Here is a 25,326-nt window from a genome sequence, read left to right on the forward strand (position 1 = left end):
AGCACGTGAAAAGTGTTTAGGATACTCTTATCAACGAAGATGATCACTGAATGATCGTCATGGAGCAACTAGCATGGCATCAAGAATACTGTACTTTTATGCCTTACGCAGCTTTGTTGACTAAATTCCTATAATGCTGCTAAAAGCCTTAGAGTTAGAATTATACTCAGTCCATAAAAGACAGTCCTAGAAAATTATAGCACGCTGTTTGTTCTAACTACATAGACAGGAAACATACTCATTAGGTTGTCTAGGTTATATCAGAATCCAGACTATCACATTCAGAATCTTCAGTGGTTATCTTCAGTTCTGCAAAGAATTGTTTGTCCAGGTACAACACTTATGCATAGTTATGCAGAAGCATTTGAGGAATCAAAAAGGCATAGCTATATAATGGATTTCTATGTACTTTGCATTTATGGTAAGGAGCAGATATTTTTGTAAATCAAATTAATCCAGTTAATTTCAACTTTCAAAAATTTATAGAGCACTGATAATTCTGTATCACAGTCAAGTAGTGGCCCTTAATATTATAATATAACCAGATGAACATTTAATTCGATGCTTACATAAATTCTATATATTAAGACATTCAGAATTACCCACTACACTACTATTCAAAAAATCTACTATTCAAACAATTGGAAAAATTAATAAAATGCAGGTGACAACTGTTTATACCACAAAACAATTAGCTACCAATAAATTATTATTTGAGAATCAGTTATATGCCTAGGTTATAACTTAATTTCATTATTCTCCTAAATTAGGTTTTTGGCCAAATGTATGGACTTTTTGCCTAATACCTTATCGAATTTGAAGTACGCCAAGTAAGACTAGATACATGACAATCTATTCTGAATTACTATAAACTATTACTCGCTGAGGTAGCAGTCAAATCCACTGTTCTTTCCATGGAGCTGTTAGACACAGGTCTGGATTTGATGGGAACACAACAAAACAGGTAAACTCAGTTTTGAATATCCTTGCCACAATACATAGCACCTGTAGATATTCTGCGATGAGTCACTGATAACCAGTGGCTCTGTGAATGGGAGGAAATATACACTGAATAAGTGTAAAATGAAGAAGTGTTAGGATGCCTGTAAATATACTTCTGTAAGTCTGAGAATAATTACTGAAGTTTGTGTGCCTCTCAATATCCCAGCAGCCAATTTCCCTTGTTTAGACTTGCGAGATATTTAAATTCTAACTCTGTTTCCAAATTGAGAAGGGTTCTACCATTAGCTCTGTTCATTTTGCTGTTGGCTGTTTCGGAAGGGAGATGTAAGAAAATACTCTATGCTGCCCATAACTGTGCCAACGTGACATAGGAGCTATAGAATCCACTGCCCATGTTTTTCTATATTGTACTTTTTATAGAGTTCTCAGAGCCTCTTTTATTTATACTCATATGATAAAATATCCACAGCATACTGATCTCTTTTATTTACAAATTCTTTTCTCTGACCAGTTAGACTCTACCTCTCTGGATGTTGCTAAGTTTTGCTATACTGCTTCCAAATCTAGGTGGGAGTTGACATGTCCGGATTATTGTTGCTTGCTGACTGAAATAAAAACATCAACTGACAGATGGTAAAGGATTGTATTGCTATAAAGGTTGCCAATTATTTCACTAATTGTTTCACTAATTGTTTTTTCCTGTTATTTATCTATCTATCTATCTATCAATCAATCAAATTTATCACCACGCCTCTCCCAAAAGGAACTCTGGGTGGTTTACAGTAAATTTAAATTTTGTATTTATGTTTTATTGGTGTTTCTGTATTTTAAATTTTGTATTTGTGTTTTATTGGCCTGAGACCATAAATGAAATGAAATTTATGCTTCTCCCTTGACCAGAAGCAGCAGTTTTAGATTTAGAATTGTAGTGTTACAACTACTGCTTCTGTTTTAGACTCATAGTTCTACTTTTAATTATATTTTGTCACAATATTTTACCCTGATATCTAAGAAGTCACTTGAAATGATTATTTTGTTTTGTATTTCTTTACTTTTTTGTTTGACTGTTTTTGTTTTATGCTAGTCATTGACTGAACTAAAAACTGACTGACTACAGTGAAGTCCTATTTATATTGTGTGTGTGTGTGTGTGTGTGTGTGTGTGAGAGAGAGAGAGAGAGAGAGAGAGAGAGAGAGAGAGAGAGAGATTAAAGCACCAAAACCAAATGGTTCACTCTTTTCAGAAGCTTAGAATATTATGAGGGTAAAGCTACATCTTTAAGTATAAAACAATCCTTCATTAAGATTATGTTTTAAAGCAAGAAAACAAGCAAAGCAAAACAGTCAAGTTTAGATGACCTTGCATTACGTATGTGATACCATGTTACCTGCAGTTGCTGGGAACTGTCATTAAGATTGTCTTCCCGCCTCCTTGCTTCTTCCAACATTTGTGCGCTCTTTTTCTTCTCCACCTGTTCTTTGTGCTTTAGGTTTGCTACCTTCTTATTCTGATCTTTAATTTGCCTACAAATGGGAAACCAAATATTCAAACACTTGTGCAATCTGCATACATTTGAAAATAGCAAGTACTACATAAGAGAATTTCACACTCAATATGGATAACTTAGGTGATACCCGATTCTCCAGTTTCGGAAATAACTAGCAATTACTATAAACTACATGTGGGATTTCTCCTATAACTGAAAACAATTTGCTTGAAAACAATTTGCTTGTTTTTTATTCCCATTTGTACCAACAAATTCTGGTTCCGAAAATACTAACTTGTTTGTTTTGCAATTGTACAAAGCTTAGAAATTCATCTTTTATAGATTATGACCAAAGAGCAGCCATCCAGATTGTAGTTCCAATGAGCACGAAAAGATCACCTCTGCAATCTATGCACACATGCATACACAGACATTTTACAATTAATTCCTATTCAAGATTCCAAGCTAGAAATTTCTTTGAATAATATGCAAAAAGATTACAATTGTCCTCATTATGACAGACACTGGGAATTACTACAAAACTACAGAAGTAATTTACTTGAAAAACAATGATGGTTTAATAAAAAGAACATCTAACCTAGCTATTAAAATTTGTAAAAAAAAAAAAAAAATTGTAGTCCATGATTTATTTGTAAGGAATACTCCAGAACTGGTGCTAATCAGGAAAGCTATTCCGTGAAGAAATCTGTATTCTGTCAACACTCCAAGCAAGATAAAATTTTGTGGAAGAACTGCTTACTTACTAATATTATGGTTCTTTTGAACAGTCATTTATGAGTTCCCACAAATGGGCTCTGTAGCTGTGCAGAACTCCATTTGGAAATTTCTGAGCTTGGGAATTTTGCTGACACTTCCACATGCTTCACGCACAATTCTCACTAATCGTCTTAGTTCCCATCAAACTCTTTGCACCAGTTGATTCCCATGAATGGATGAACAGTGAACTAACTACTATATCTAGGAGATGGGTGATGATCACAAAATATGGGAAGAAAGCGTCATTCTCCCAAATGCCGCATCTTTCTGGACATCCATAGTGCTTGGATGTTGTGACCAAGCGGATGCTCAACAGTTCTGGCAATAGGATGTACTGAAAGAAATCCAGAGGAATTGCCACAACTCTGGCTGAATATTTCCCTTAATGTGAATTGGACATTGCTGCTTTTCTAGATCACAGCAAATCCTTATGGTGGCTGCAACTCTTTTAAGAACTGCTATGACGATAACTCTAGTCTGCAAAACAGGAATTGATCTCTCTTGCAACTGGTGATTACTCAGCAAAAGGCCACTGCTCTACTGGCATAAAGAGAGTGTATCTATTGCTCCAAGGCTATAGTGTGTGTGTGTGTGTGGATATCCTGGCTTAGATGGAAGAGAGACAGTCTGTAGTAGAAATGAGATCTCAGGAGGCAAAATTAGCTTGCCCTCATGCATGGCATATACACTGAACAGTTCACTAGCTCAAATGGCCATTACAATTAAAAAGGCAGTTTTCCAAGACAGCAAATGTCTCATGACCTTATCTGAGGACAATTCCTCAAAAGAAGGTTAGGCAATGCCATCACACCTTCTCCATCAGTTGCACTATATCCAAGTGTAGCACCTGAACCAGAATTAGTCTTCACTACCAGGACCTTCTGTCCAAGACTCTGACCTACACTAATCTGTGCAGCCATTCACCATTTCAGAAATGAAATATGAGAACATAGAGAGGCACTGAAATGCTCACTTGCAAAGGAGAACAACTTAAGAATAGGGTACTTCCTAAGATGCCTGGATGTCTTGGCCTCACAAACAGCATCTCTTATCTGGGCTACGGTCATATTAAAATTTATTAGGCTTATCTTTAAACTGTGAATTCAGTCCAAGTCTCATTCACACAGAAGCAACCATACTGGGAGGACAGCATCTAAAGGAGCAAGCAAGAGAGAGAACCAGAAGACAAGCCGAGTCAAGTTTCAGAAAGGTTCTACAGATAGATGGGAAGGTCACAGAGGCCTTGATGGACCAGCAACTTCACCAAACCTAGACTGTTTCTGAAATACCAGGAGACTCTAACCTCTCCTGAATAAGTTGACCCTGATCATGCTGTGCCTCCTTCAGCAGTTAATCCTGACTAGTCCTGTCAGTTCCAGCTATCTCTTAGTGTATCCAAACATTTTTATTTCTGTCTTTTGATGCTCTGTTTTCGGATGCAATGTTCTCAAGAATTGGGTAGAAGAGGCTCATGGTCTGGATGGGTCCAGAGCAGGAATGGTACAGCTGGTTGCTGGCTTAGCATCACTGCTGGAGCCTGGCAGCACAGAGTCTGATTACTGAAATGCACCTTCCTAATTGTCTTCCTCAAAGCCTGAAGACCAGGCTTTGAGACTGGATAGCTTTGCAACCAAACCTTATAAAGTTTAATTAATATCAACTGAGGAAGGGTGGGAAATTACAGCTTTTGGTTTAAAATTCTCTGCATGAGAATAGTTCATTGTTGGAAACAATGTCTATTGTTATTTATTTATTTATTTATTTATTCATTCATGTCAGAAGCATCAAAATTAAAATAAGGCATACTGTAAACATAGAATTTAAAATATAAAATATAAAGGTTAAAATATCTAAAAGTTAAACAGATCTTGCCCAGAAACTGGCAACATTGTGTTCTGTTGCGCTATCATGAGGTCCTCAAATGTGCATTGATCAGGGCACAAAGAACAAGTGTACATATGTATTGTTGTCTGCATGTCTCCACAGTCACAAAGGGCAGAGGCCACCGGATAGCCCCATTTGTTCAGAGTATCTCTTGATCTTGTTATGCCCGTGAGTAGTCTGTTCAATGATTTCCATACTTCCCAACTTTCACCAGACCCAGGTGCCAGCTCCTCTGCTGGTTCCATCCAGTGCTGGTTCCATAGGTCCACTCTACTTTTAAATTCATCAAAACCTTCTGTCAACCTAAGGAAACTTTTCCTGGATTTTAATCTCTGAGGAGCTGGTTGTAGGCCATACAGAGGGTGTTGTTGCTTATAGCTGGCCAATCCTTTCATTCCACAAGCATCCGAAGTGTAGTGAAGTGCTTAATCTAACCTGTGTGTGACAAAATGTCTATTTGACTTTTACTGTTACTGTTTTGCCTTGAACTATAACTGCCTGGTATATATCTCGTGGTGTCCAAACTATCTGTGCTGGCCTGTGATTTTCCTCTCTTGTTTTATCTTCTGGAATCTCTTACAAATCAGACTGATTTAGTTTTAGACTTCTGGACTACCTACCTAACTGTGAAACTCTCTGGCTGTGAGTAAATCTTTTTCTGAATTAGCATTTCATATTCCTGACCCCAATCCACAAAAGGACAGCTGTTGAGCTGATGCAGAATCTCTATGGAAATAGGGTGAATTTTGTGTCCCCAACAAGAAAACCAATGGTCTTATAGCTGGCCCACCAGACTGATAAAGAGGAACTGAGAAGCTGTTTAGTTGCCTGCTCCCAGAAAACTGTTCTTAGGTGGAAAGAGTGATTCAATCTGGCCTGCTTAATGAACATCTGACAGTGCAGACAGCATTATATAATATGCCGATCTCCAAGAAAGAATAGGCATAAAGCATTTTTTAAAAAAAATATTCTTAAAAATCATTCCTACCAGAGGAAAGGAAATCAACCCCAGAACACCAGCACTTGCAAGAGGGATGCTTCAAGAATTTTGAAAGGTCAATCCCCAAATCCTCACTGAGAAAAATAAGTATGTGAAATGAAAAAGAAAAATGAAGAGTAGATGCAGAAAGATAGAAAAGCATATCAAATAAGAGAAAATGATTTGGAGATGTTTGTCCAAACATGGTGATACTGTAATTGTTGAGCAAGAACAATTGGAATATCCTTCCCCCGGAAGTGAGATTGCCTCCCTCCCTCCTGGACTTTAGGAAACAGCTCAAGACCTGGTTCTGTCATCATGCCAGGGGCGGGAGGGAGAGCAGCCATTCCTGGGGATGGTTAATTTCTTAGAAGGACCCAGCTCTGCCTGCAAATCATAAAGAACTTCCAGCCATCAAGGTTTTTATTGTATTTATTGTATTTATATTATAGGGTTTTATAGAGTCCCTTTTGGGAGATGGGCGGTGATAAATTAATAAATAAAATAAATAAAAGAACGGGAGTAACTGGAGACATACTAGTGGCATATGCAGTGCATATATATTGATAATGCAGTTCACATGTATTAATATTTCATACTGAAAATTCACTTCTGTTACACTAAGTCTCTGATGAAGAACTAAGTGATTCTGTAGAACCTAATTATATTGAATTCCAGTAGTATTCAATTATAGGATGAACATTTAAAAATGAATACTTGTGCTGATTTACCAACACTTAAAGGCTTTAAATTCTTTTAAAAAATAGGCCCATCACTTCAGAGAGCTTTATGTTGAACTATGGAAGTTGTAGGTCCCTTCACAATAGAAAACGGAGAGCTGAAATATTGATCAAAGACAAGTAAAAATCTGTGCACTTGGGAGGTAGGACTTCTAATGACCTGTCAGGAAACAGCCATTTATTTTCTGTGTTGTGTATGCTTACAGAACAATAGGTTAAAAGGGGAAGGAGACATGAATAGAAGTTCTTCATGAACAAAGCTCCTACACCACAAATTACAGCACCCTTTAATCTTCACAATCCATTAGCAGCTGCACTAAAAGGAGAGAGGGGGGGGGGAGAGAGAGAGAAAGAACTCTAATCCCAGACAGGGAAATAACTTGAATCTAAACATGTATTTGTGGAATCAAGTTCCAACATTATATCATACTCTTTCGTGTTCTTCCAACAAAGAAAAAAAAAAAAGAGAAACCTGGATCTCAAGTATACAATTCTTTGATTGCAGATGAGGATTTACATGACTGAAAGCTCCTTCATGCATACCCCCAAAAAGAAAAATGAATAAATCCTTTATATTAAAAACATTCTAGCTTTATATGCATACTAATATTTTTCATTAAGAAGCCTTTTATTTATAATGCATTTTAAGGTGATTTTCAAGACTTAAGTTTTGCCAATGCAATTCAATGTTTTTAATATACACATCAATTGTACATCTCAAGATTAATCCCATCACCATTTCAAGAAGAACAAAAGGAAAGTATAATTTGTATTTCAGTGACGTACTGTCTTTGAAAATAAAATACTAAATTTGGCACTTACGTTAAATATACCATTCCTTCAAGTTACATGCTGAGACTGATTATAACATCTTTCAAGGAGAGGTCAGTGAGAAGAAACAAAGGTGTAACTAAAGTTTAATGCAACTTCAGAAATGAAATTTCTATAAAAGTTCATATATTCTATTAGCTCCTATATAAATAATGTATAATAATGCTACCATAACAAGCTTGGATTCCAAGGAAGAGAAAACCTGACTCTAAATTCAGCTTCTGGCTGAGGAAAGATTTCTTCTCTCCAAGACTTACAAGGTGAGGTTGTGAAAAGCAGAACTGTCTTTGACAACTGTCAATATAACACAGTGTTTCTCAACCACATGCTGGATGGGGAATTCTGGGAGTTGAGCTGCACACATCATAAAGTTGCCAAGGTTAAGAAACACAGGTATAACAGAAGGGAGAAGGGCCATATCTCAATATAGAGTGTGTTTTGCGCATAAATGGACCCATACTCCTTCAGATAAGAACCCTGTCTGAATCTGGGAAATGCCACTGAGTAGACAATATTGAGCTACGAAGTATGGTACATTAAAAAAAAAGTTTAGATTTGCTGTTTAAATTATATATTAATAGTAAATACTGTGGTTCTTCAAGTATTGCTAAACTACATCTCTCAGCATCTCTTTCCACTGGTAATGCTACCTAGAGATTTAGTTATACTCTGCAACATTTGGAGGGTTACAGGTATTTATACTGTAAATACAGTGAAGAGGAGCTGTGTTTTGAGTTCCACAGATCTAGATAATTACATTTTATTATCTATTATATCTATTCATCTGCCAATCAAATACAATGATAATACAAAAGTTAAACTAAAGCAACATTAATACAATTAATCCTGATTTAAAAATAAAACAATTAAAAGCCTAAAGGAATGTGTTCTACAAGTTCTTAAATACTGGCAGAGTTCAGTTTCATCTCTCTCATCCAGCCGATTACTAAGGTTAGGCAACATTCAAGGATGCTGATTGTTTCCTTGCAGTTAGCAATAGAACAGGCTGTCACTCCAAAGTACTGGATGACTTTCACCAATGGTTTCAAGTTGATGTTAAAAGGCCTAGGAGACATTATTGAACTTTGAGGGAAACCATAAGTCAATGTATACCATCGGAAGATGAGACCCCCAGGTCAGAAGATGGTCAAAATGCTACTGGGGAGGAACAGAGGATGAGTTCAACTAGCCCCAGACGTGCTGACGCAGCTAGCTCAAAGCCGAAAGGACGGCTAGCGGCCGACGGTGCTGGTGGTGAACGGCGAATCCGATGTTCTAAGGATCAACACACCATTGGAACCTGGAATGTAAGATCTATGAGCCAGGGCAAATTGGATGTGGTTATTGGTGAGATGTCAAGATTAAAGATAGACATTTTGGGCGTCAGTGAACTGAAATGGACTGGAATGGGCCACTTCACATCAGATGACCACCAGATCTACTACTGTGGACAAGAGGACCACAGAGGAAATGGAGTAGCCTTCATAATTAATAGTAAAGTGGCTAAAGCAGTGCTTGGATACAATCCAAAAAACGACAGAATGATCTCAATTCGAATTCAGGGCAAGCCATCTAACATCACAGTGATCCAAATATACGCCCCAACCACAGATGCTGAAGAAGCTGAAGTAGAGCAGTTCTATGAGGATCTGCAGCACCTACTGGACAACACGCCTAAAAGAGATGTTATTTTCATCATGGGAGACTGGAATGCTAAGGTGGGCAGTCAAATGACACCTGGAATTACAGGTAAGCATGGCCTGGAAGAACAAAATGAAGCAGGACATAGGCTGATAGAATTTTGCCAAGACAACTCACTCTGCATAACAAACACTCTCTTCCAACAACCTAAGAGATGGCTTTATACATGGACTTCACCAGATGGACAACACCGAAATCAGATTGACTACATCCTTTGCAGCCAAAGGTGGCGGACATCTGTACAGTCGGTAAAAACAAGACCTGGAGCTGACTGTAGTTCAGATCACGAACTTCTTCTTGCACAATTTAGGATCAGACTAAAGAGATTAGGGAAGACCCACAGATCAGCTAGATATGAGCTCACTAATATTCCTAAGGAATATGCAGTGGAGGTGAAGAATAGATTTAAGGGACTGGACTTAGTAGATAGGGTCCCGGAAGAACTCTGGACAGAAGTTCGCAACATTGTTCAGGAGGCGGCAACAAAATACATCCCAAAGAAAGAGAAAACCAAGAAGGCAAAATGGCTGTCTGCTGAGACACTAGAAGTAACCCAAGAAAGAAGGAAAGCAAAAGGCAACAGTGATAGGGGGAGATATGCCCAATTAAATGCAAAATTCCAGAGGTTAGCCAGAAGAGATAAGGAATTATTTTTAAACAAGCAATGCGTGGAAGTGGAAGAAGACAATAGAATAGGAAGGACAAGAGACCTCTTCCAGAAAATTAGAAACATCGGAGGTAAATTCCAGGCCAAAATGGGTATGATCAAAAACAAAGATGGCAAGGACCTAACAGAAGAAGAAGAGATCAAGAAAAGGTGGCAAGAATATACAGAAGACCTGTATAGGAAGGATAACAATATCGGGGATAGCTTTGACGGTGTGGTCAGTGAGCTAGAGCCAGACATCCTGAAGAGTGAGGTTGAATGGGCCTTAAGAAGCATTGCTAATAACAAGGCAGCAGGAGACGACGGCATCCCAGCTGAACTGTTCAAAATCTTGCAAGTTGATGCTGTCAAGGTAATGCATGCTATATGCCAGCAAATTTGGAAAACACAAGAATGGCCATCAGACTGGAAAAAATCAACTTATATCCCCATACCAAAAAAGGGAAACACTAAAGAATGTTCAAACTATCGAACAGTGGCACTCACTTCACATGCCAGTAAGGTAATGCTCAAGATCCTGCAAGGTAGACTTCAGCAATTCTTGGAGCGAGAATTGCCAGATGTACAAGCTGGGTTTAGAAAAGGCAGAGGAACTAGAGACCAAATTGCCAATATCTGCTGGATAATGGAAAAAGCCAGGGAGTTTGAGAAAAACATCTATTTCTGTTTTATTGACTATTCTAAAGCATTTGACTGTGCGGACCATAACAAATTGTGGCAAGTTCTTAGTGGTATGGGGATAGCAAGTCATCTTGTATGCCTCCTGAAGAATCTGTATAACGACCAAGTAGCAACAGTAAGAACAGACCATGGAACAACGGACTGGTTTAAGATTGGGAAAGGAGTATGGCAGGGCTGTATACTCTCACCCTACCTATTCAACTTGTATGCAGAACACATCATGCGACATGCTGGGCTTGAGGAATCCAAGGCTGGAGTTAAAATTGCTGGAAGAAACATTAACAATCTCAGATATGCAGATGATACCACTTTGATGGCTGAAAGCGAAGAGGAACTGAGGAGCCTTATGATGAAGATGAAAGAAGAAAGTGCAAAAGCTGGCTTGCAGCTAAACCTCAAAAAAACCAAGATTATGGCAACCAGCTTGATTGATAACTGGCAAATAGAGGGAGAAAATGTAGAAGCAGTGAAAGACTTTGTATTTCTAGGTGCGAAGATTACTGCAGATGCTGACTGCAGTCAGGAAATCAGAAGACGCTTAATCCTTGGGAGAAGAGCAATGACAAATCTCGATAAAATAGTTAAGAGCAGAGACATCACACTGACAACAAAGGTCCGCATAGTTAAAGCAATGGTGTTCCCCATAGTAACATATGGCTGCGAGAGCTGGACCATAAGGAAGGCTGAGAGAAAATAGATGCTTTTGAACTGTGGTGTTGGAGGAAAATTCTGAGAGTTCCTTGGACTGCAAGAAGATCAAACCAGTCCGTACTCCAGGAAATAAAGCCAGATTGCTCACTTGAGGGAATGATATTAAAGACAAAACTGAAATACTTTGGCCACATAATGAGAAGACAGGACACTCTGGAGAAGATGCTGATGCTAGGGAGAGTGGAGGGCAAAAGGAAGAGGGGCCGACCAAGGGCAAGGTGGATGGATGATATTCTAGAGGTGACGGACTTGTCCCTGGGGGAGCTGGGGGTGTTGACGACCGACAGGAAGCTCTGGCGTGGGCTGGTCCATGAAGTCACCAAGAGTCGGAAGCAACTAAACGAATAAACAACAACAATAAGTCAATGTGAGCAGTAGTCCCGTAGCACCACCTTCTGGATATATTCCAACAAAAAGGGCTGGAACTACTGCAAAATGGTATGTTCGAGGCCCAATCCCAACAAATGATGGGGGGACAGATACCCTGGTTGATTGTATCAAAAGCCACCAAGAGAATGAGCAGAGCTGCACTTCTTTCCCCTGCTCCCATCTAACCTCTGGAATAATCATCTAGCAAGATGACCAAAGGAGCTTACTGTGATCTCTTGGATGAAATCCTGACTGAAATGGGTTCAGAAAGTCAGTTTCATCGAGGTGAATCTGGAGCTATGAGGCCACTACTTTTTCAATCACCTTCCCCCCAAATAGAATATTTGAAATTGGCTTATAATTAGAAAGATCTTCTAGGTCAAGGAAGAGCTTTTAATAGATAGATAGATAGATAGATAGATAGATAGATAGATAGATAGATAGATAGATAGATAGATAGATAGATGATAGATAGATAGATAGATAGATAGATAGATAGATAGATAGATAGATAAAATGTTTTATAATGTCTCAGGCACACAAAAACATCTTCTGGGCTTAAGGAAGAGTTGATAACCTCTTGTTATGGTCAAAGCAGAGCTGGCTGATTTAATCAGCCAGGAAGAGAAATAATCAAATAGGCAAGTAACTGCCCTCATTTTTCCATATACCCTGTCCAAATCTTTGAAATCTACAGGCTGAAAGAAATCTTTATGAACTTGATAGACAGCTACAGAAATTACCTCCTTGTGTTCTGTTTCAATAGAGGTAATAGGATTCCCAACTGAGGCAAATCTGCTAAACTTTGTTTGAAAAGAGCAAAGAAAGCTGTTCACAATAAGCCTCAATCAGTTCCTACTTCTGTCCTCAGAACTTTGATGGAGAAGGTGCTGAACAGTGTGGTAGAGCAATAGCAGTCTATTCTTTGCAGATGCAATGGAGGCATGGAAGTAGGACCTCTGTGTACATCTTCTGCTGTGGCACAGGATGTTAAATGCCCTGAAGAAAAACCCTGCTTTGTGACTGAACCAATTTGCTGCAAGAGTTCCTCCATTTGTGGTCTTACCCTCTGCCAATCTACTTTGTTCTCAGTTCCTTTGACCACTTAAATGCAGCAGCGTCAATTGCTTGGGCTATCTCCATATTCCTCAAGTCAGCCAGGACTTTGAGAGGATCACCAACAGGCAAGGGGAAATTCTTCAAGCACATTCTAAAGTTCAGATCTATCAAGTACCTTGATTGGACTATTTTAATTGGTTTGCACCCTTGCAGAGGTTCATAACAGCTATCATTTGAAACCTGACCAGAATGTGATATCTCCATGACAGTGGATTCACAGATAGCTCCTCCACTTTTAGATTATCAATACCAGCCAAACAGAATATCATAGACAACTTGTATCATGCTGTATGTGTGGGGCTGGGACAGGTCGATGGGTGTCTGGGTCACTCCTGATTAGACAACCTCAGAATGGTCACTTAAATCCCCAAGATAGTATGTGTAGGGTAGTTCAAAGGCAAACTATCTCAGCTAGCTCAGAAAGAGTTACCGTGTACAGCAGGATGTATAGTACCCCGACTGTATCCCTACACCGTCCCAATCACACAAATGCAGCAGCAAATATTCAAAATTTGCAGACTGTCAGATAGATCTTCTGGTCAGGGAGATGGAATTCCTACAAACCAGGATACACTAGTTCCTCCTCCTCCAGTAGAGAAACACAATTAACTCCAGTTCTATTAAATAAAATTAAATTAAAAAGCAAGCACTTTCAAAAATGCTTGAGAATGACATGCAAAGATGCATTATAAAATAACCATTAGCAGTAGTAACTTTATAACAGTTCTTCCTAAACTAGACTGAATGCTAAAGAAGATGGTAGTTCTCAGAAATTTTCAGACAATCTGCAAGACCACCACAGAGATAATGAACGTAAAGAAGCAAATAACTTTTTGATTTCCATGTGGAAATGACTTGCTTTTCAGCAGTACAAGCAATTATATGATGTCAGAATCCTGACTGTTTTCTGGCCAGAAGAATAAATGCACAGGGTGAAGACAAGGGCCAAGAGTTCTTATGTAGTGGATAAGATTGCTACATTTACATATGCCAATGGCCCTTAAGATCTTTCATCAATTAAGACTACTATTCATGGAACATTTTTATAAGGGTGAGAAGCAATGGGGGAGGGGCATTGAAAATTCTACTTTAAGTATCCAGTTTTCTGTCTGACCTTGTGTGTGTGTGTGTGTGTGTGTGTGTGTGTGTGAACAACATTTGTTTTTATAAACATGCTATAGCTATTGTGTGAATTTCCTACTATGGAGAAGTTTTCTGTATGCCCCTTACGTGGCAAAGGATACGAAAACCAGAATAGTAGTCTGCAATATAACAAAGTTTAGGAATTGCTGTTTTAAGATAAGTGAGGCTTTAAAAGCCGTTAGCCAAATAATGACTATTCAGCTATGTTCACTATTAGACATTTGGATATTCTTTGATTAGATATTGTTTTGACCTTGCTTGCTTTGGCAGATGACCCAGAGAAGATTACGTCCTTGCCTGCATCCTATCTGTTCTGTTGACAATTAACTGAAGAGGTTTCTTGACATGTAAGATATGGAAGGCTCTTCTCTTTGCAAGTATGCCATCTATGGAAGGAAACTAGAAGTGTAATGTCATATTTAGAGCACATCCTTTACCAGCCGAAGACTCTTAAGTGGCCAGAAAATCAATTTATCCCTGTAATTTTATCCCAATGTCTTAACCATATTGTAATAAGAAATGCAGAAAAGTTTTTTTTTTTAAATCAGAAAACCAGTTTAAAATATTTCACTGAAAAATCAAGCAGTGACCGAAAAATTTACTCGTTTTTACAACCTCCATACTTTCTTGCTACTCTCTTTCAACAGAGTGACTGTTGGGGGCTTCCTTTCTTTTTATTGTTTATTATTTTATTCCCTTGGTTCCAACAGCTCAAATATCTGTGATTCATTGTAGGGAACCAAGAACTGAAAGCCAAAAAAGGAGAAAGTAGGAAATAGTCCCTCTGGAGACAGGAAAATAAGTGACATGTTTCTTATGGAAGGTACAGTATTGCAACCATTTCATATCCCACTACTGAACCTTAGCACACATTTCTACAGATTTAGCAAGGAAATCTGAACCTAATAGGGAAAGATGGATGAAGCAATGTCAGGAAGTATTTGAAGATTTGCAAGAGGATTGATTGATGGATTGCTGTCAAGCCATCATCAACTCTTAGTGACCACATAGATGTATTTTCTCTGGGATGATTTATCCTCGACTTCACCTTTTAGGTCTCTCAGTGGTGCATTCATTACTGTCGGACTTGATTACAGAAGTGGAAGGAAAGAGAAGAGGATGATCAGTAGGAAGGCAGATGGACTTTGCCTTGCTACTGATCATCCTCTTCTTTTTCCTTCCACTTTTCCCAGCACTGCGGACCTCTCAAGGGAGCTGGATACGTCCAAAATATGATAGATTGAGCATGGTAATTTCTGCTTCAAGTGAGAACTCTTGATTGATTTATACTGTTATTTATTTCCTGGCTATTCAATGTATTTTCAAGAATGTTCTTTAACACCCAAATTCAAAAGAAGCTGTATATAACAGTCCAATTTTAAGAGGCCCTAATTTTGTGTCCTTTCATCCTGCATGTAGAAATGTCTGATATAGGGGTTGCATTACTGCGAAAGTATAATAATAGAGATCATCCAGCCCCATCATTCTCAAAGTTGCTATAAAGAGAGTACCGGTATAGTAGAACCATGAAAGAGGCAAATGCTCTAAATTGGGCAGTAGAGCCCTTAAAATACATATCTGTGGGGATAAGGGTTTACTGAGGTGACTAACCATTGGATGAAAGATACCAATTAATGTCTTCAGATAGTATCTAGTGCTATAATTTTGCAAGATAACATTTGTGCACAAATCAAGAAAGCAAAATACAATAGAAGAATTTCTGTCAAGGTAGGACTCAGAACTAGTCCTAAAACTTATATTTTACACTGTGTGCACAATTATTAGGCAAGTGAGTATTTTTGACCATATCATCATTTTTATGCATATTTCCACCTCCAAGCTGTATAATCCTGAATGCTTATTGGATATAAGCATATCAGGTGATGTGTATTTGTGTAATGAGGGAGGGTGTGGCCTAAGGAGATCAACTCTGTATGTTATGCACACCCAAGGTGTGCATAATTATTAGGCAGCTTCTTTTCCTCAGGCAAAAGGGGCCAAAAAAGAGATTTAACTGACTCTGAAAAGTCAAAAATTGTAAGAAGTCTTTCAGAGGGATGCAGCACTCTTGAAATTGCTAAGATATTGGGGCGTGACCACAGAACCATGAAACCTCTTGTTGCAAATAGTCAACAGGGTTGTAAGAAACGTGTTGAGAAAAAAAGACGCAAATTAACTGCCAAAGATTTGAGAAGAATCAAACTTGAAGCTACCAGGAACCCATTATCCTCCCGTGCTGTCATATTCCAGAACTGCAACCTACGTGGAGTGCCCAGAAGTACAAGGTGTTCAGTGTTCAGACATGGCCAAAGTAAGGAAGGCTGAAACTCGACCACCACTGAACAAGACACGTAAGTTGAAACGGCAAGACTGGGCCAAGAAATATCTGAAGACAGATTTTTCAAAGGTTTTATGGACTGATGAGATGAGAGTGACTCTTGATGGACCAGATGGATGGGCCCGTGGCTGGATCAGTAACCGGCACAGAGCTCCACTTCGACTCAGACACCAGCAAGGTGGAGGTGGGGTACTGGTATGGGCTGGTATGATTAAAGATGAGCTAGTTGGACCTTTTCGGGTTGAAGATAGACTCAAAATCAACTCCCAAACCTACTGCCAGTTTTTAGAAGACACTTTCTTCAAGCAGTGGTACAGGAAAAAGTCTGCATCTTTCAAGAAGACCATGATGTTTATGCAGGACAATGCTCCATCGCATGCATCGAAGTACTCCACTGTGTGGCTAGCCAGTAAAGGCCTCAAAGATGAAAGAATAATGACATGGCCCCCTTCCTCACCTGACCTAAACCCTATTGAGAACTTGTGGGCCCTTCTCAAACAGGAGATGTAAGGTGAAGGAAAACAGTACACCTCTCTGAGCAGTGTCTGGGAGGCTGTGGTTGCTGCTGCACAAAAAGTTGATCGTCAACAGATCAAAAAACTGACAGACACCATGAATGGAAGGCTTATGACTGTTATTGCAAAGAAGGGTGGCTATATTGGTCACTGATTTTTTGTTTGAAATGTCAGAAATATTTATTTGTAAATTTTGAGTTGTTTGTTTATTATTCTCACTTTAACAGATGAAAATAAACAAGTGAGATGGGGGAATTTTCGTTTTTCATTTAGTTGCATAATAATTCTGCACACTAATAGTTAACCAATAATTGTGCACACATAGATATGCTCCTAAGAAAGCCAAAACCTCACTTTTACTTTCTTAAATATTCAGGTTTGAGGTTTATTAACATTTTGGATTGACCGAGAGCACTGTAGTTATTCAATAATGAAATTCATCCTCAAAAATACAACCTGCCTAATAATTGTGCACACAGTGTATATTTATAATTATATTTTTATAATGAATCTGTTTTTATGATATTTTAATCTTTTATTATCTTAATTTGATTGTAAACCACCCAGAGTCGCTTGCCGAGATGGGTGGTGAAGAAATGTGAAAAACAAACAAACGAACTAGCAATAACAGAAAAAATTGACAACCTGAGAGATCAAGGTAACAGATTCTTCCAAGAAAGAAGAAATGATGATAAAAATAAGGTACCAGATTTTAAAAAAGGAGAGATACATGGAAGGAAGGTCACACGGAAAAGTATGGAAGATGTGAACCCCCCCTGCCCCTTTTTGTTTTTAATAGGAGTGTATGGTAGTGAGAGAATGGGAAAGGGTAACCCACTCACCCTTTCTGATTTTTTTTTCTTGGATGCTGACATAGAGGTTCTGGAATGAACAAGTTCTTTCCTCGTTCTTTCCGTTTCAGTAACCTAAACTCATTTTCCTAAATCACCATGAATCTCTGTTCTTCTTCTGCCTCCCAGGCAGCCAACAAGGTCATAAAGGAAGCTCCCACAGAAGCAAGAGATGCTGGTGTATCTCTTTATTCTTGGAGATTACACCTTTGGTTTTTGGTGAAATGAAGAAAGAAGCCTTGAGCCCAGGAAAAGAGGATGGCAAGAAATAGTAAGAAGTAGCTAGAACACTGGGAGCCTGACAGAAAGAAAAGGAGAGTCAACTATGAGGAGCTTGGAAAAGCATCCCATTATGGGGGTAAAGCAAATAAGAGAAAGCAAAGCCTGGCAAAGCTGAATTTTTTACCAAGTAAACTCCTCAGCAGGCAGAGCTACAAAAACAATCTGTGAGGAAGCAGCAGTGTAATGGTCTGTGGGAATGAACTTGGGAGACAGGAGAGTGAGCCACAGCCTAGACAACCTGCATGTAAGAGATGTCTCAGCCCACAGCAGGGGAGATGGCGTGGGAAGCGTTTCAGAAGGGACCCTCCCTAGTTTTCTGGAGAGTAAAAGGAAAGGAAGGGAGAAATACTTTCAGTCTTGCAAGATGTAGCCTAACAATAAAGACAGAGCTAGTACTTCTGTCTGTGCTTCTTGTCTGGACTACCTTGCAGGGCTAACAAACAGACTGGCACCACAATCTGTTGGAAAAGAGGCAGGGGGAAAAATGGGGAGGCTGGATGGTACAAATGGCTGAAGGGAGCCCACCAATGTCTGAAGCAGGCCTGCACAACAAGCAGCCCACCAAGCAGCTTCTGAAGCCTGCAAACCTGCCGGCATTTTTAAAAAGTCAGTAAGTTCACCCCCCCCCCAAAAAAGACATGCTGCTGAGCACCCCCAAGCCTCACCGCCACCAACTCCAGCACTGATGCCACTCTGCTACCTGCCAGAAAGCCGATCAGGTTGCCAGGTATTCCTTCGTGGCTGGCGAGGATTTTTAATTTATCAGTGTGGCTCCTCCTCCACTAGAAATAGACCTCAAGCACTTTGTGAATAAGTGAGTAAGACTGAAAAAAAAATAAGCAAGATGATTAGGAAGTAGGAATTAGACAGGCACAGGTGTAGGATAGAGTTAGGCTAAAGACTTCATTTTTGTAAGAACAAAGCAATAAGGGTATCCCTGCAAGAGTAAAACAGAATTCTGCTTGGCTTCCTGCTTATGTCTCTACTATCCAAAAACGAACCTATGACAATGTCTACTTTGTAATATTATTAAAATGGTAGATCCATTTCCCATTTCTTTTCAGCTATGCCTAAGACAGAGTCTAAATGTTAAAAAGCTATCATGTTTTGGGCAAACCTTGCTTTGGCACCATTAAGATGAATACTTTCAAGTCAATCAGGAGTTCTCTTTCTCAGCTTTTGCCACAAGTCCTTATCATTTTCTTACACTGCTATTCCCTTTTCCACTACATTTATAAGACATGGTATCCAGTGCCAATAAAAACAATGTTTGATCCTTTAAAAGTCACAAAACTATAACTAGCCGGTTGTATGTGTGCCAGGAAGAAGTCCCAAATGGGTTTTTAGAGAAGATTGGGTGGATTTTATTTCCGGGAACCAGGAAACCCAAATCTTAAAAACAAATTCCATATACAGATAACTATAGAGGAAAGAAAAAGGAAGTAGAATTGAAAAGACAGGCATGAGTGGAAGACAACTTTCTACCTAACCCTTAAAAAGGATTGCAATAGAATTCAAAGGTATAGGCATCTAATAGCATTTCCATTTCTATAATCCAATTCTCAGAATTTTATATTTGAAGGGAGTCACTGAACAATATTACTAGAAGAGAAAAAGATTGTGAATCTTTTAGAACTATCTATAATTCTGCACTGTGTGACATATACATGAGATTCTGATTTACAAGGCTTTGAATCTATACTTTTGGATGTAAAACTCTTAATTTTGACTGTTTACCAAAGTAAGTTGAATAACTGTTTGTGTTCTTTCCTTTTTTTCTTACACTGAGGTTTTCCTTGGAAAGTTATTTTAAGAATGTGGTTATATTAAAAAAAAATATTATAAATATTTTATTTATTAAGATTTATATAGCAAAGCTATGAAAGCTAGTTCTAATTTTAGAAATCCAAGAATAAAAGCCACTTTGAACCCAAAATAATAGTTATTTGGATAAAGTGAAGGCAAAGTATAATTATAATCAATTATTTAGTATTAATTTTACAATTAAGTCAGTATTAGTAAGAAGCATCAAGCAATAAAGGAACTACAGTAGAAGTTCTAAGGAAGTTCTTCCCAATGATATTCTATTTCATTAAAGACCAGGCAAAATAGTATATATAACAGAAGGAAGAAATCTCTCATGTCCCAAGACTTCAGCAGTCAATGATCTTATTTATAATTACTGTAAAGGATCATCTGCAAAACCATTTAGCAAGAATTTTTCTCAGCTCAGAGATGGCACTTTTAGAATCTCCGTAAACATATGCACTGTGATCTTGATCTCTGTCCCATAAGCAAGAATACTTCCAAGAACCTGGAGACTGAGACTCTAAAGTATAATACTATCTAAAATCTGTAAAGTATAACACCTGCCAAGAACTTTGCTCTGGCCTAAAACTTAGGCAATGCTCTTATGCAGATATGTCCATAAAGAAGTTTACTTGCACTCTCTTATCAATAAAGCAACCTCAGATCAGATGTGGTGACCTGAAGTAAGCATATTAGTCAGCAGAGGAAAAGAAACTAACCAGGTTCCCTCAGAAGCAAGTGAAGAGGGAAGAGCACAGAGTTGAATCCTCATTCTGTGGTGGGGTGTGGGATATGTGGCACAGAGAAGACCCCTTCCTTGGCAGAGCTCCAGCAGGTGGCCCAAGCTCACCTGATTGAGATGATACAGATATCTGACTGGGCATGAGAGTAGGAATGTATGACAGAACCCACAAGATGGTTATGTTAATGTTGGTTTTTGATGTTTGTTTCTAGTTTTATCCTCGCTAATTATGTATTGGTTGTGATGCTGTTCAAGCTGTATTTTTTAAAATTGTTGTTAGCTGCCCAGAGTCATGACAATGAGATGGGCAGCCATATAAACTGAAATCAATCAATCAATGCATAGTGGATTCAATAAAAAGATTAGAAGGAGTAAAGTGGTTTATTCCACATAATACAATTATTAAAGCAACAGGGTAGCTTTAATAATGTTCAATTATATTATTTTAATATCTGTAAACTGCCTAGAGACTATAAGGATTGAGGCAGTAGATAAAGCACATAAATAAATAAAGCTGCAAATTAAATTAATAGCTGTAAATTAAAATCCCAGTAATCACTAATAAGTCAAGCCATTACAATGAAGTATGTTATCAAAAGGGGAACTTCATAATGTTAGTAGGATGTGATGTGAAAGAAGCTTACAATTTAAAGCAGTTATGTGTTTTGTTCACATGAACTGAATACACTGAAAATTCTTATTTTGTATTAATAGTCTGAGCAACACAGATGCAACCAGCTTCCATCATATAATAACCCATTCCATCCAACACTGTTAAATAAACAAGAAAACACAGTGTTAATTTTTAAATTTATTATATGAAGCACCTGCCAGGTAATCCTTCTGTAAAAATATATTACCCATTCCCTATATGTTTTCAAGTTGCAGCATACTGTATCTTAGTTGTGATTATGGCAATAACCATGTTCTATTTCTGCAAAGTCTGCAACTACTTCTTCTATCTCAAGAACAGGTTCAGCTATTTCCTCTGTCTCAGTTATACAAGAAAAAGCGTTCCCTGTGGTTTGCTTGACTGCTCCAAACTTTATTGTCTTGACCAACCAAAAATGTAGTAGTATTGTTTTTTGATTTGGAAATTATACTTCCCCGGAAGAAAGGTTGTATGCTGTCCCTAATATGTTTACCATGTCCTGTTAGAAGGATTAGGCTGTAATAGCTTAATTAAGAAATGGAAAGAGTTATGGATAGATTCTCTGGATGAAGAATCTGTCCTTGCTCCTGGAATAGAAATATGTTCCCTAACCACCTGCAGAAGTGTGATGAACCAAGGATGATTATGTCACTCCTTCAGGGAGTGTCTACTTCTCATGACTCATATTTGACAAATTCCTCACTGTTACTCAAAGCTGCCAATCTGTTCAAACTTAAAACAGGAAATTATTGCATGATAGAAGATTTACAATGCAGATAAATGTCAAGAAATATAGGAAGCTAGCTGGAAAAGAATATGTACTAGGTAGTCTCTCAAACTGTCTTCTTTTGAAATTCCACACATATATACACAAACACATGCACACATAAGTATGTATAGTAGCTAAATGCATGAATACCAGACCATTCCTGATTCTATGATTTATTTATTTTTACACTAGCATATTTACCCAGCCAGGAAGCTGCAATGCTTTTATTTTATTCAAATTCAGCATGTTAGCAAGTTTATTAAAGTGGAAATGTGGCAGTATTTGCAATATGAGTTCTTGCATCGTTCACAAACATTTACAAAGACTTCAGTGTTAATATGAATGCAGGCCAGTGTAACAGACATGTTTAGAATATATTTTGTTTACTTTTAAAAGTTTATTTTATGTGTGCAAAATAATTAAATATAATAATTAGCTGGACTCTTCCTTCCAGAGGTAAGACTTTTTTTTTTTTTAAATGAAGGGCCTTTACAATATGCACTACACACCAAACAAGTTCCTAGCAAATATATTTCAATGCAATTTTCTGGCACATGATTTTAGGGCAAACGTATGTTCAGTATTGTTCACATTTAGCTGGTGAAATGTGATTAGGTCTCTTTCCAACTGGCTTCTTATCCAGTCAGAAATTAAGGTGCTGTTTTGCTTGGATTAAAAAATTATTCTTTATGGTCTTTTGCTTTAAAATATTCTAGACCTGACCAGAAACATATCTACCTAGCAGAAGACTGGGATTTGTCAGTCCTGTTTCACCATTTTCTTCCATATGGCATTAATAAAGCCACATGCTAAATGTTTGGGGGTTCTATGGCACACATAGGTTATGAATTACCACAACAGTGTTTTTAAATTTTCTCCCACTATATACAATGAAATCAGGGAGTTTTACTGTTATTTTTGCTTCCCAAGTTTATCCTCCTTTATATATGAGTAAGTGGAGTTAATACCAAGGGGGAGGCTGATCAATAGCTCAACACAGACTTTTATTGTAAGTCTGCTTATAGAAATAATTTTAGAATTTTAATAACATCCTTTCGATAATTCTTGAAACCTGCAAAGAGGAAACATGTGACTAGCATCATATTCAATAGTCTATATTCTTGAGGGCCATTTTGCAAACATCCATCACTACATCAACATGCTTTCTTTTTAAAAGGATGCTCAACTGTTTACCATAAAAGCAATTCTCTTTTTATATCCTCATGAATTTTCAAACATTTGAGACTCAGAAAATACTTATTACATAGCAGTAGTACACTTATTGATCTTAGCCTTCAACTAGCATTCTTCTCATATAAGGGATCACAACAAATATTTTAGCAAATAAAAATGATAACTAAGTTCTAAGCTCCCAGTCAGCCCACTTGAAAATACAATGCATGCATCCCTTTTATCACGAAGTTTTGGTCAAGAAAGAAAACTGAATATGAGTGAGATGGAAGCTACACTGAAAAACTGTGTCAGCCTAGATGATGGGGGAAGAAGCTAATCATCAATATACTGCCTGTCCCATCCTCTCCTACTCATCACCATAATAGGAATACTGCTAATATATGAATAAATCACATGATTTTGTGGCATTCTTTCTCTGTTCTGCAGAAAATCATTTAGCAGTTTAAGATTTTTAATTTCTTTTTTATAGGAAAAAAAGGGCTCCAGTGTTTCACCGCAAATTTCAGTTGTACCAGTTTAATAAAATCTTTAAATTAACATACTGACCTTGAAGTGAGGCTGAAGCAAGCAGCAAGTCCAGGGTAGGGAATGTGAAAGAGAAAGTTAGAGAAAGTTTTAATGAGAAACACACTCCAAAGCTGACACATCAAGAAGAGTGACAGAAGAGCAGCATGGCATCAGAAAGCAGGGCCAGAAAACAAGGTAAGACATTTTCAGTCAAATCTCACCATCTTGGAAAGTGTGCCCATCAACAAAAGAGCCACCTATTAGATTATATCATTCCATACATAATGTATGATTCCAAAAAACTCTTTGATAGGTCCCCGCCCCCTGCAAGTAATACTGAAAGAATATCCTGGGCACTGTGTGGATCACAGTGAAAAGTTAAATTTTTACTTTTGAGGAAATTTTTTATCATAGATAGCAGGAAAGTCAAAATCCTGAGAATACTGACAAGTTTCTTTTGGCTGTTCCTCAGCCAAGTATAACATTTATTTAAAAAGACTGCCTTAAAGAGGAAGCCAAATTTAGTAAGAGGACATAGATTAAGTGAAACTGTGAGGTTTCATATGCTGCTCATAAAGCTTCAAGAGAACCTAGAAAATTCAGAGTGTGAACAATCTAAACTAATATACGAATATTGGATTTCATAAGACTGTTACTCTCAAGTTAACTATAATTCAGCTCCATGAACTAGCTTCTTTTAGACAATTCTTTCCAATACTACTGAACAGGAAGCAGGCTAAAAACTACATATTAGCAGTAAGTGTGGCTGAGATATATGGTATAAATTCTATACAGCAGGTCCCCAGTTAAAGAACGAGTTCTGTTTCTAAGTCTGTCCTTAAGTCGAATTTGTATGTAGGTTGGAACAGTTTAGCATCAGTTAGTCAAATGTTTGTCAGTATATAGTATATATTTTACCTTTCTATGCATATAAAAAACTTCAGAAACACTTCCAAATACACTAAAACATCTTAAGCATAGTAATACACAAACCTGAAACACTGTACTTAACTCAGATTTTTAATGTAACAGGCTTTATGGCAGACCATTCTTAACTAGTTGTCCGTAAACTGGGACGTTGTTAAACCAGGGACCTGCTGGAGCAGTCATTTTCACTGATTAATATGACATCTGCAGGCAACAGCAAATAAGCTGATCTAGTTTTAGCAAATTAAAAGAAATAGAAAAAGATCTTATAAAATAGACATATTCTGATCTAGTGGCCACTATTATAATCCTTTTTATTACTAGCAAATATATGCATTAAGAAAAGTAGGCATACCCTGTTCTTTTATTCACTATTAACAATAGTTTCTAGAATATCTGTGAGCAACATAAAAGCAACATAAAGGCATTTAGAAAGGTTATACAACCTGAATTGATACAATGGATATTGTTTATCAAAGGCTACACTTGTTTCCTAAAAATACGCTTCTGAAGAATAGTACTTTTCACCTGGATGGCAGCAGAAATCTCTTTTTTTATTTGTTGGAATAAGGATTAATAAAATATATCTGACCGACACAAATGTTGAAGATCTCAGGGAAGAATGCTTAAAAAGATTTTGTTTTAATTGTTGACAACAAAACAGTGTTTGTTTGTTACAAAGCAATTCA

At 37.7% G+C, this 25,326-nt stretch overlaps 1 protein-coding gene across 5 annotated transcripts in view; it reads right to left on the reverse strand.

The window, feature by feature from the left end:
• The window catches only part of ERC1 (ELKS/RAB6-interacting/CAST family member 1), a 168,796-nt gene that overhangs the window by 80,699 nt on the left and 62,771 nt on the right, over window positions 1-25,326 (reverse strand). For all 5 annotated transcript variants that reach the window (XM_063308521.1, XM_063308525.1, XM_063308524.1 and 2 more), the window contains one exon: window positions 2,351-2,486. In XM_063308521.1, coding sequence (XP_063164591.1) covers window positions 2,351-2,486 — 136 coding nt within the window. The remainder of the gene's footprint in view (window positions 1-2,350; window positions 2,487-25,326) is intronic.

This window comes from Candoia aspera, chromosome 7 (assembly GCF_035149785.1).
Source record: "Candoia aspera isolate rCanAsp1 chromosome 7, rCanAsp1.hap2, whole genome shotgun sequence".
NCBI lineage: Eukaryota > Metazoa > Chordata > Lepidosauria > Squamata > Boidae > Candoia > Candoia aspera.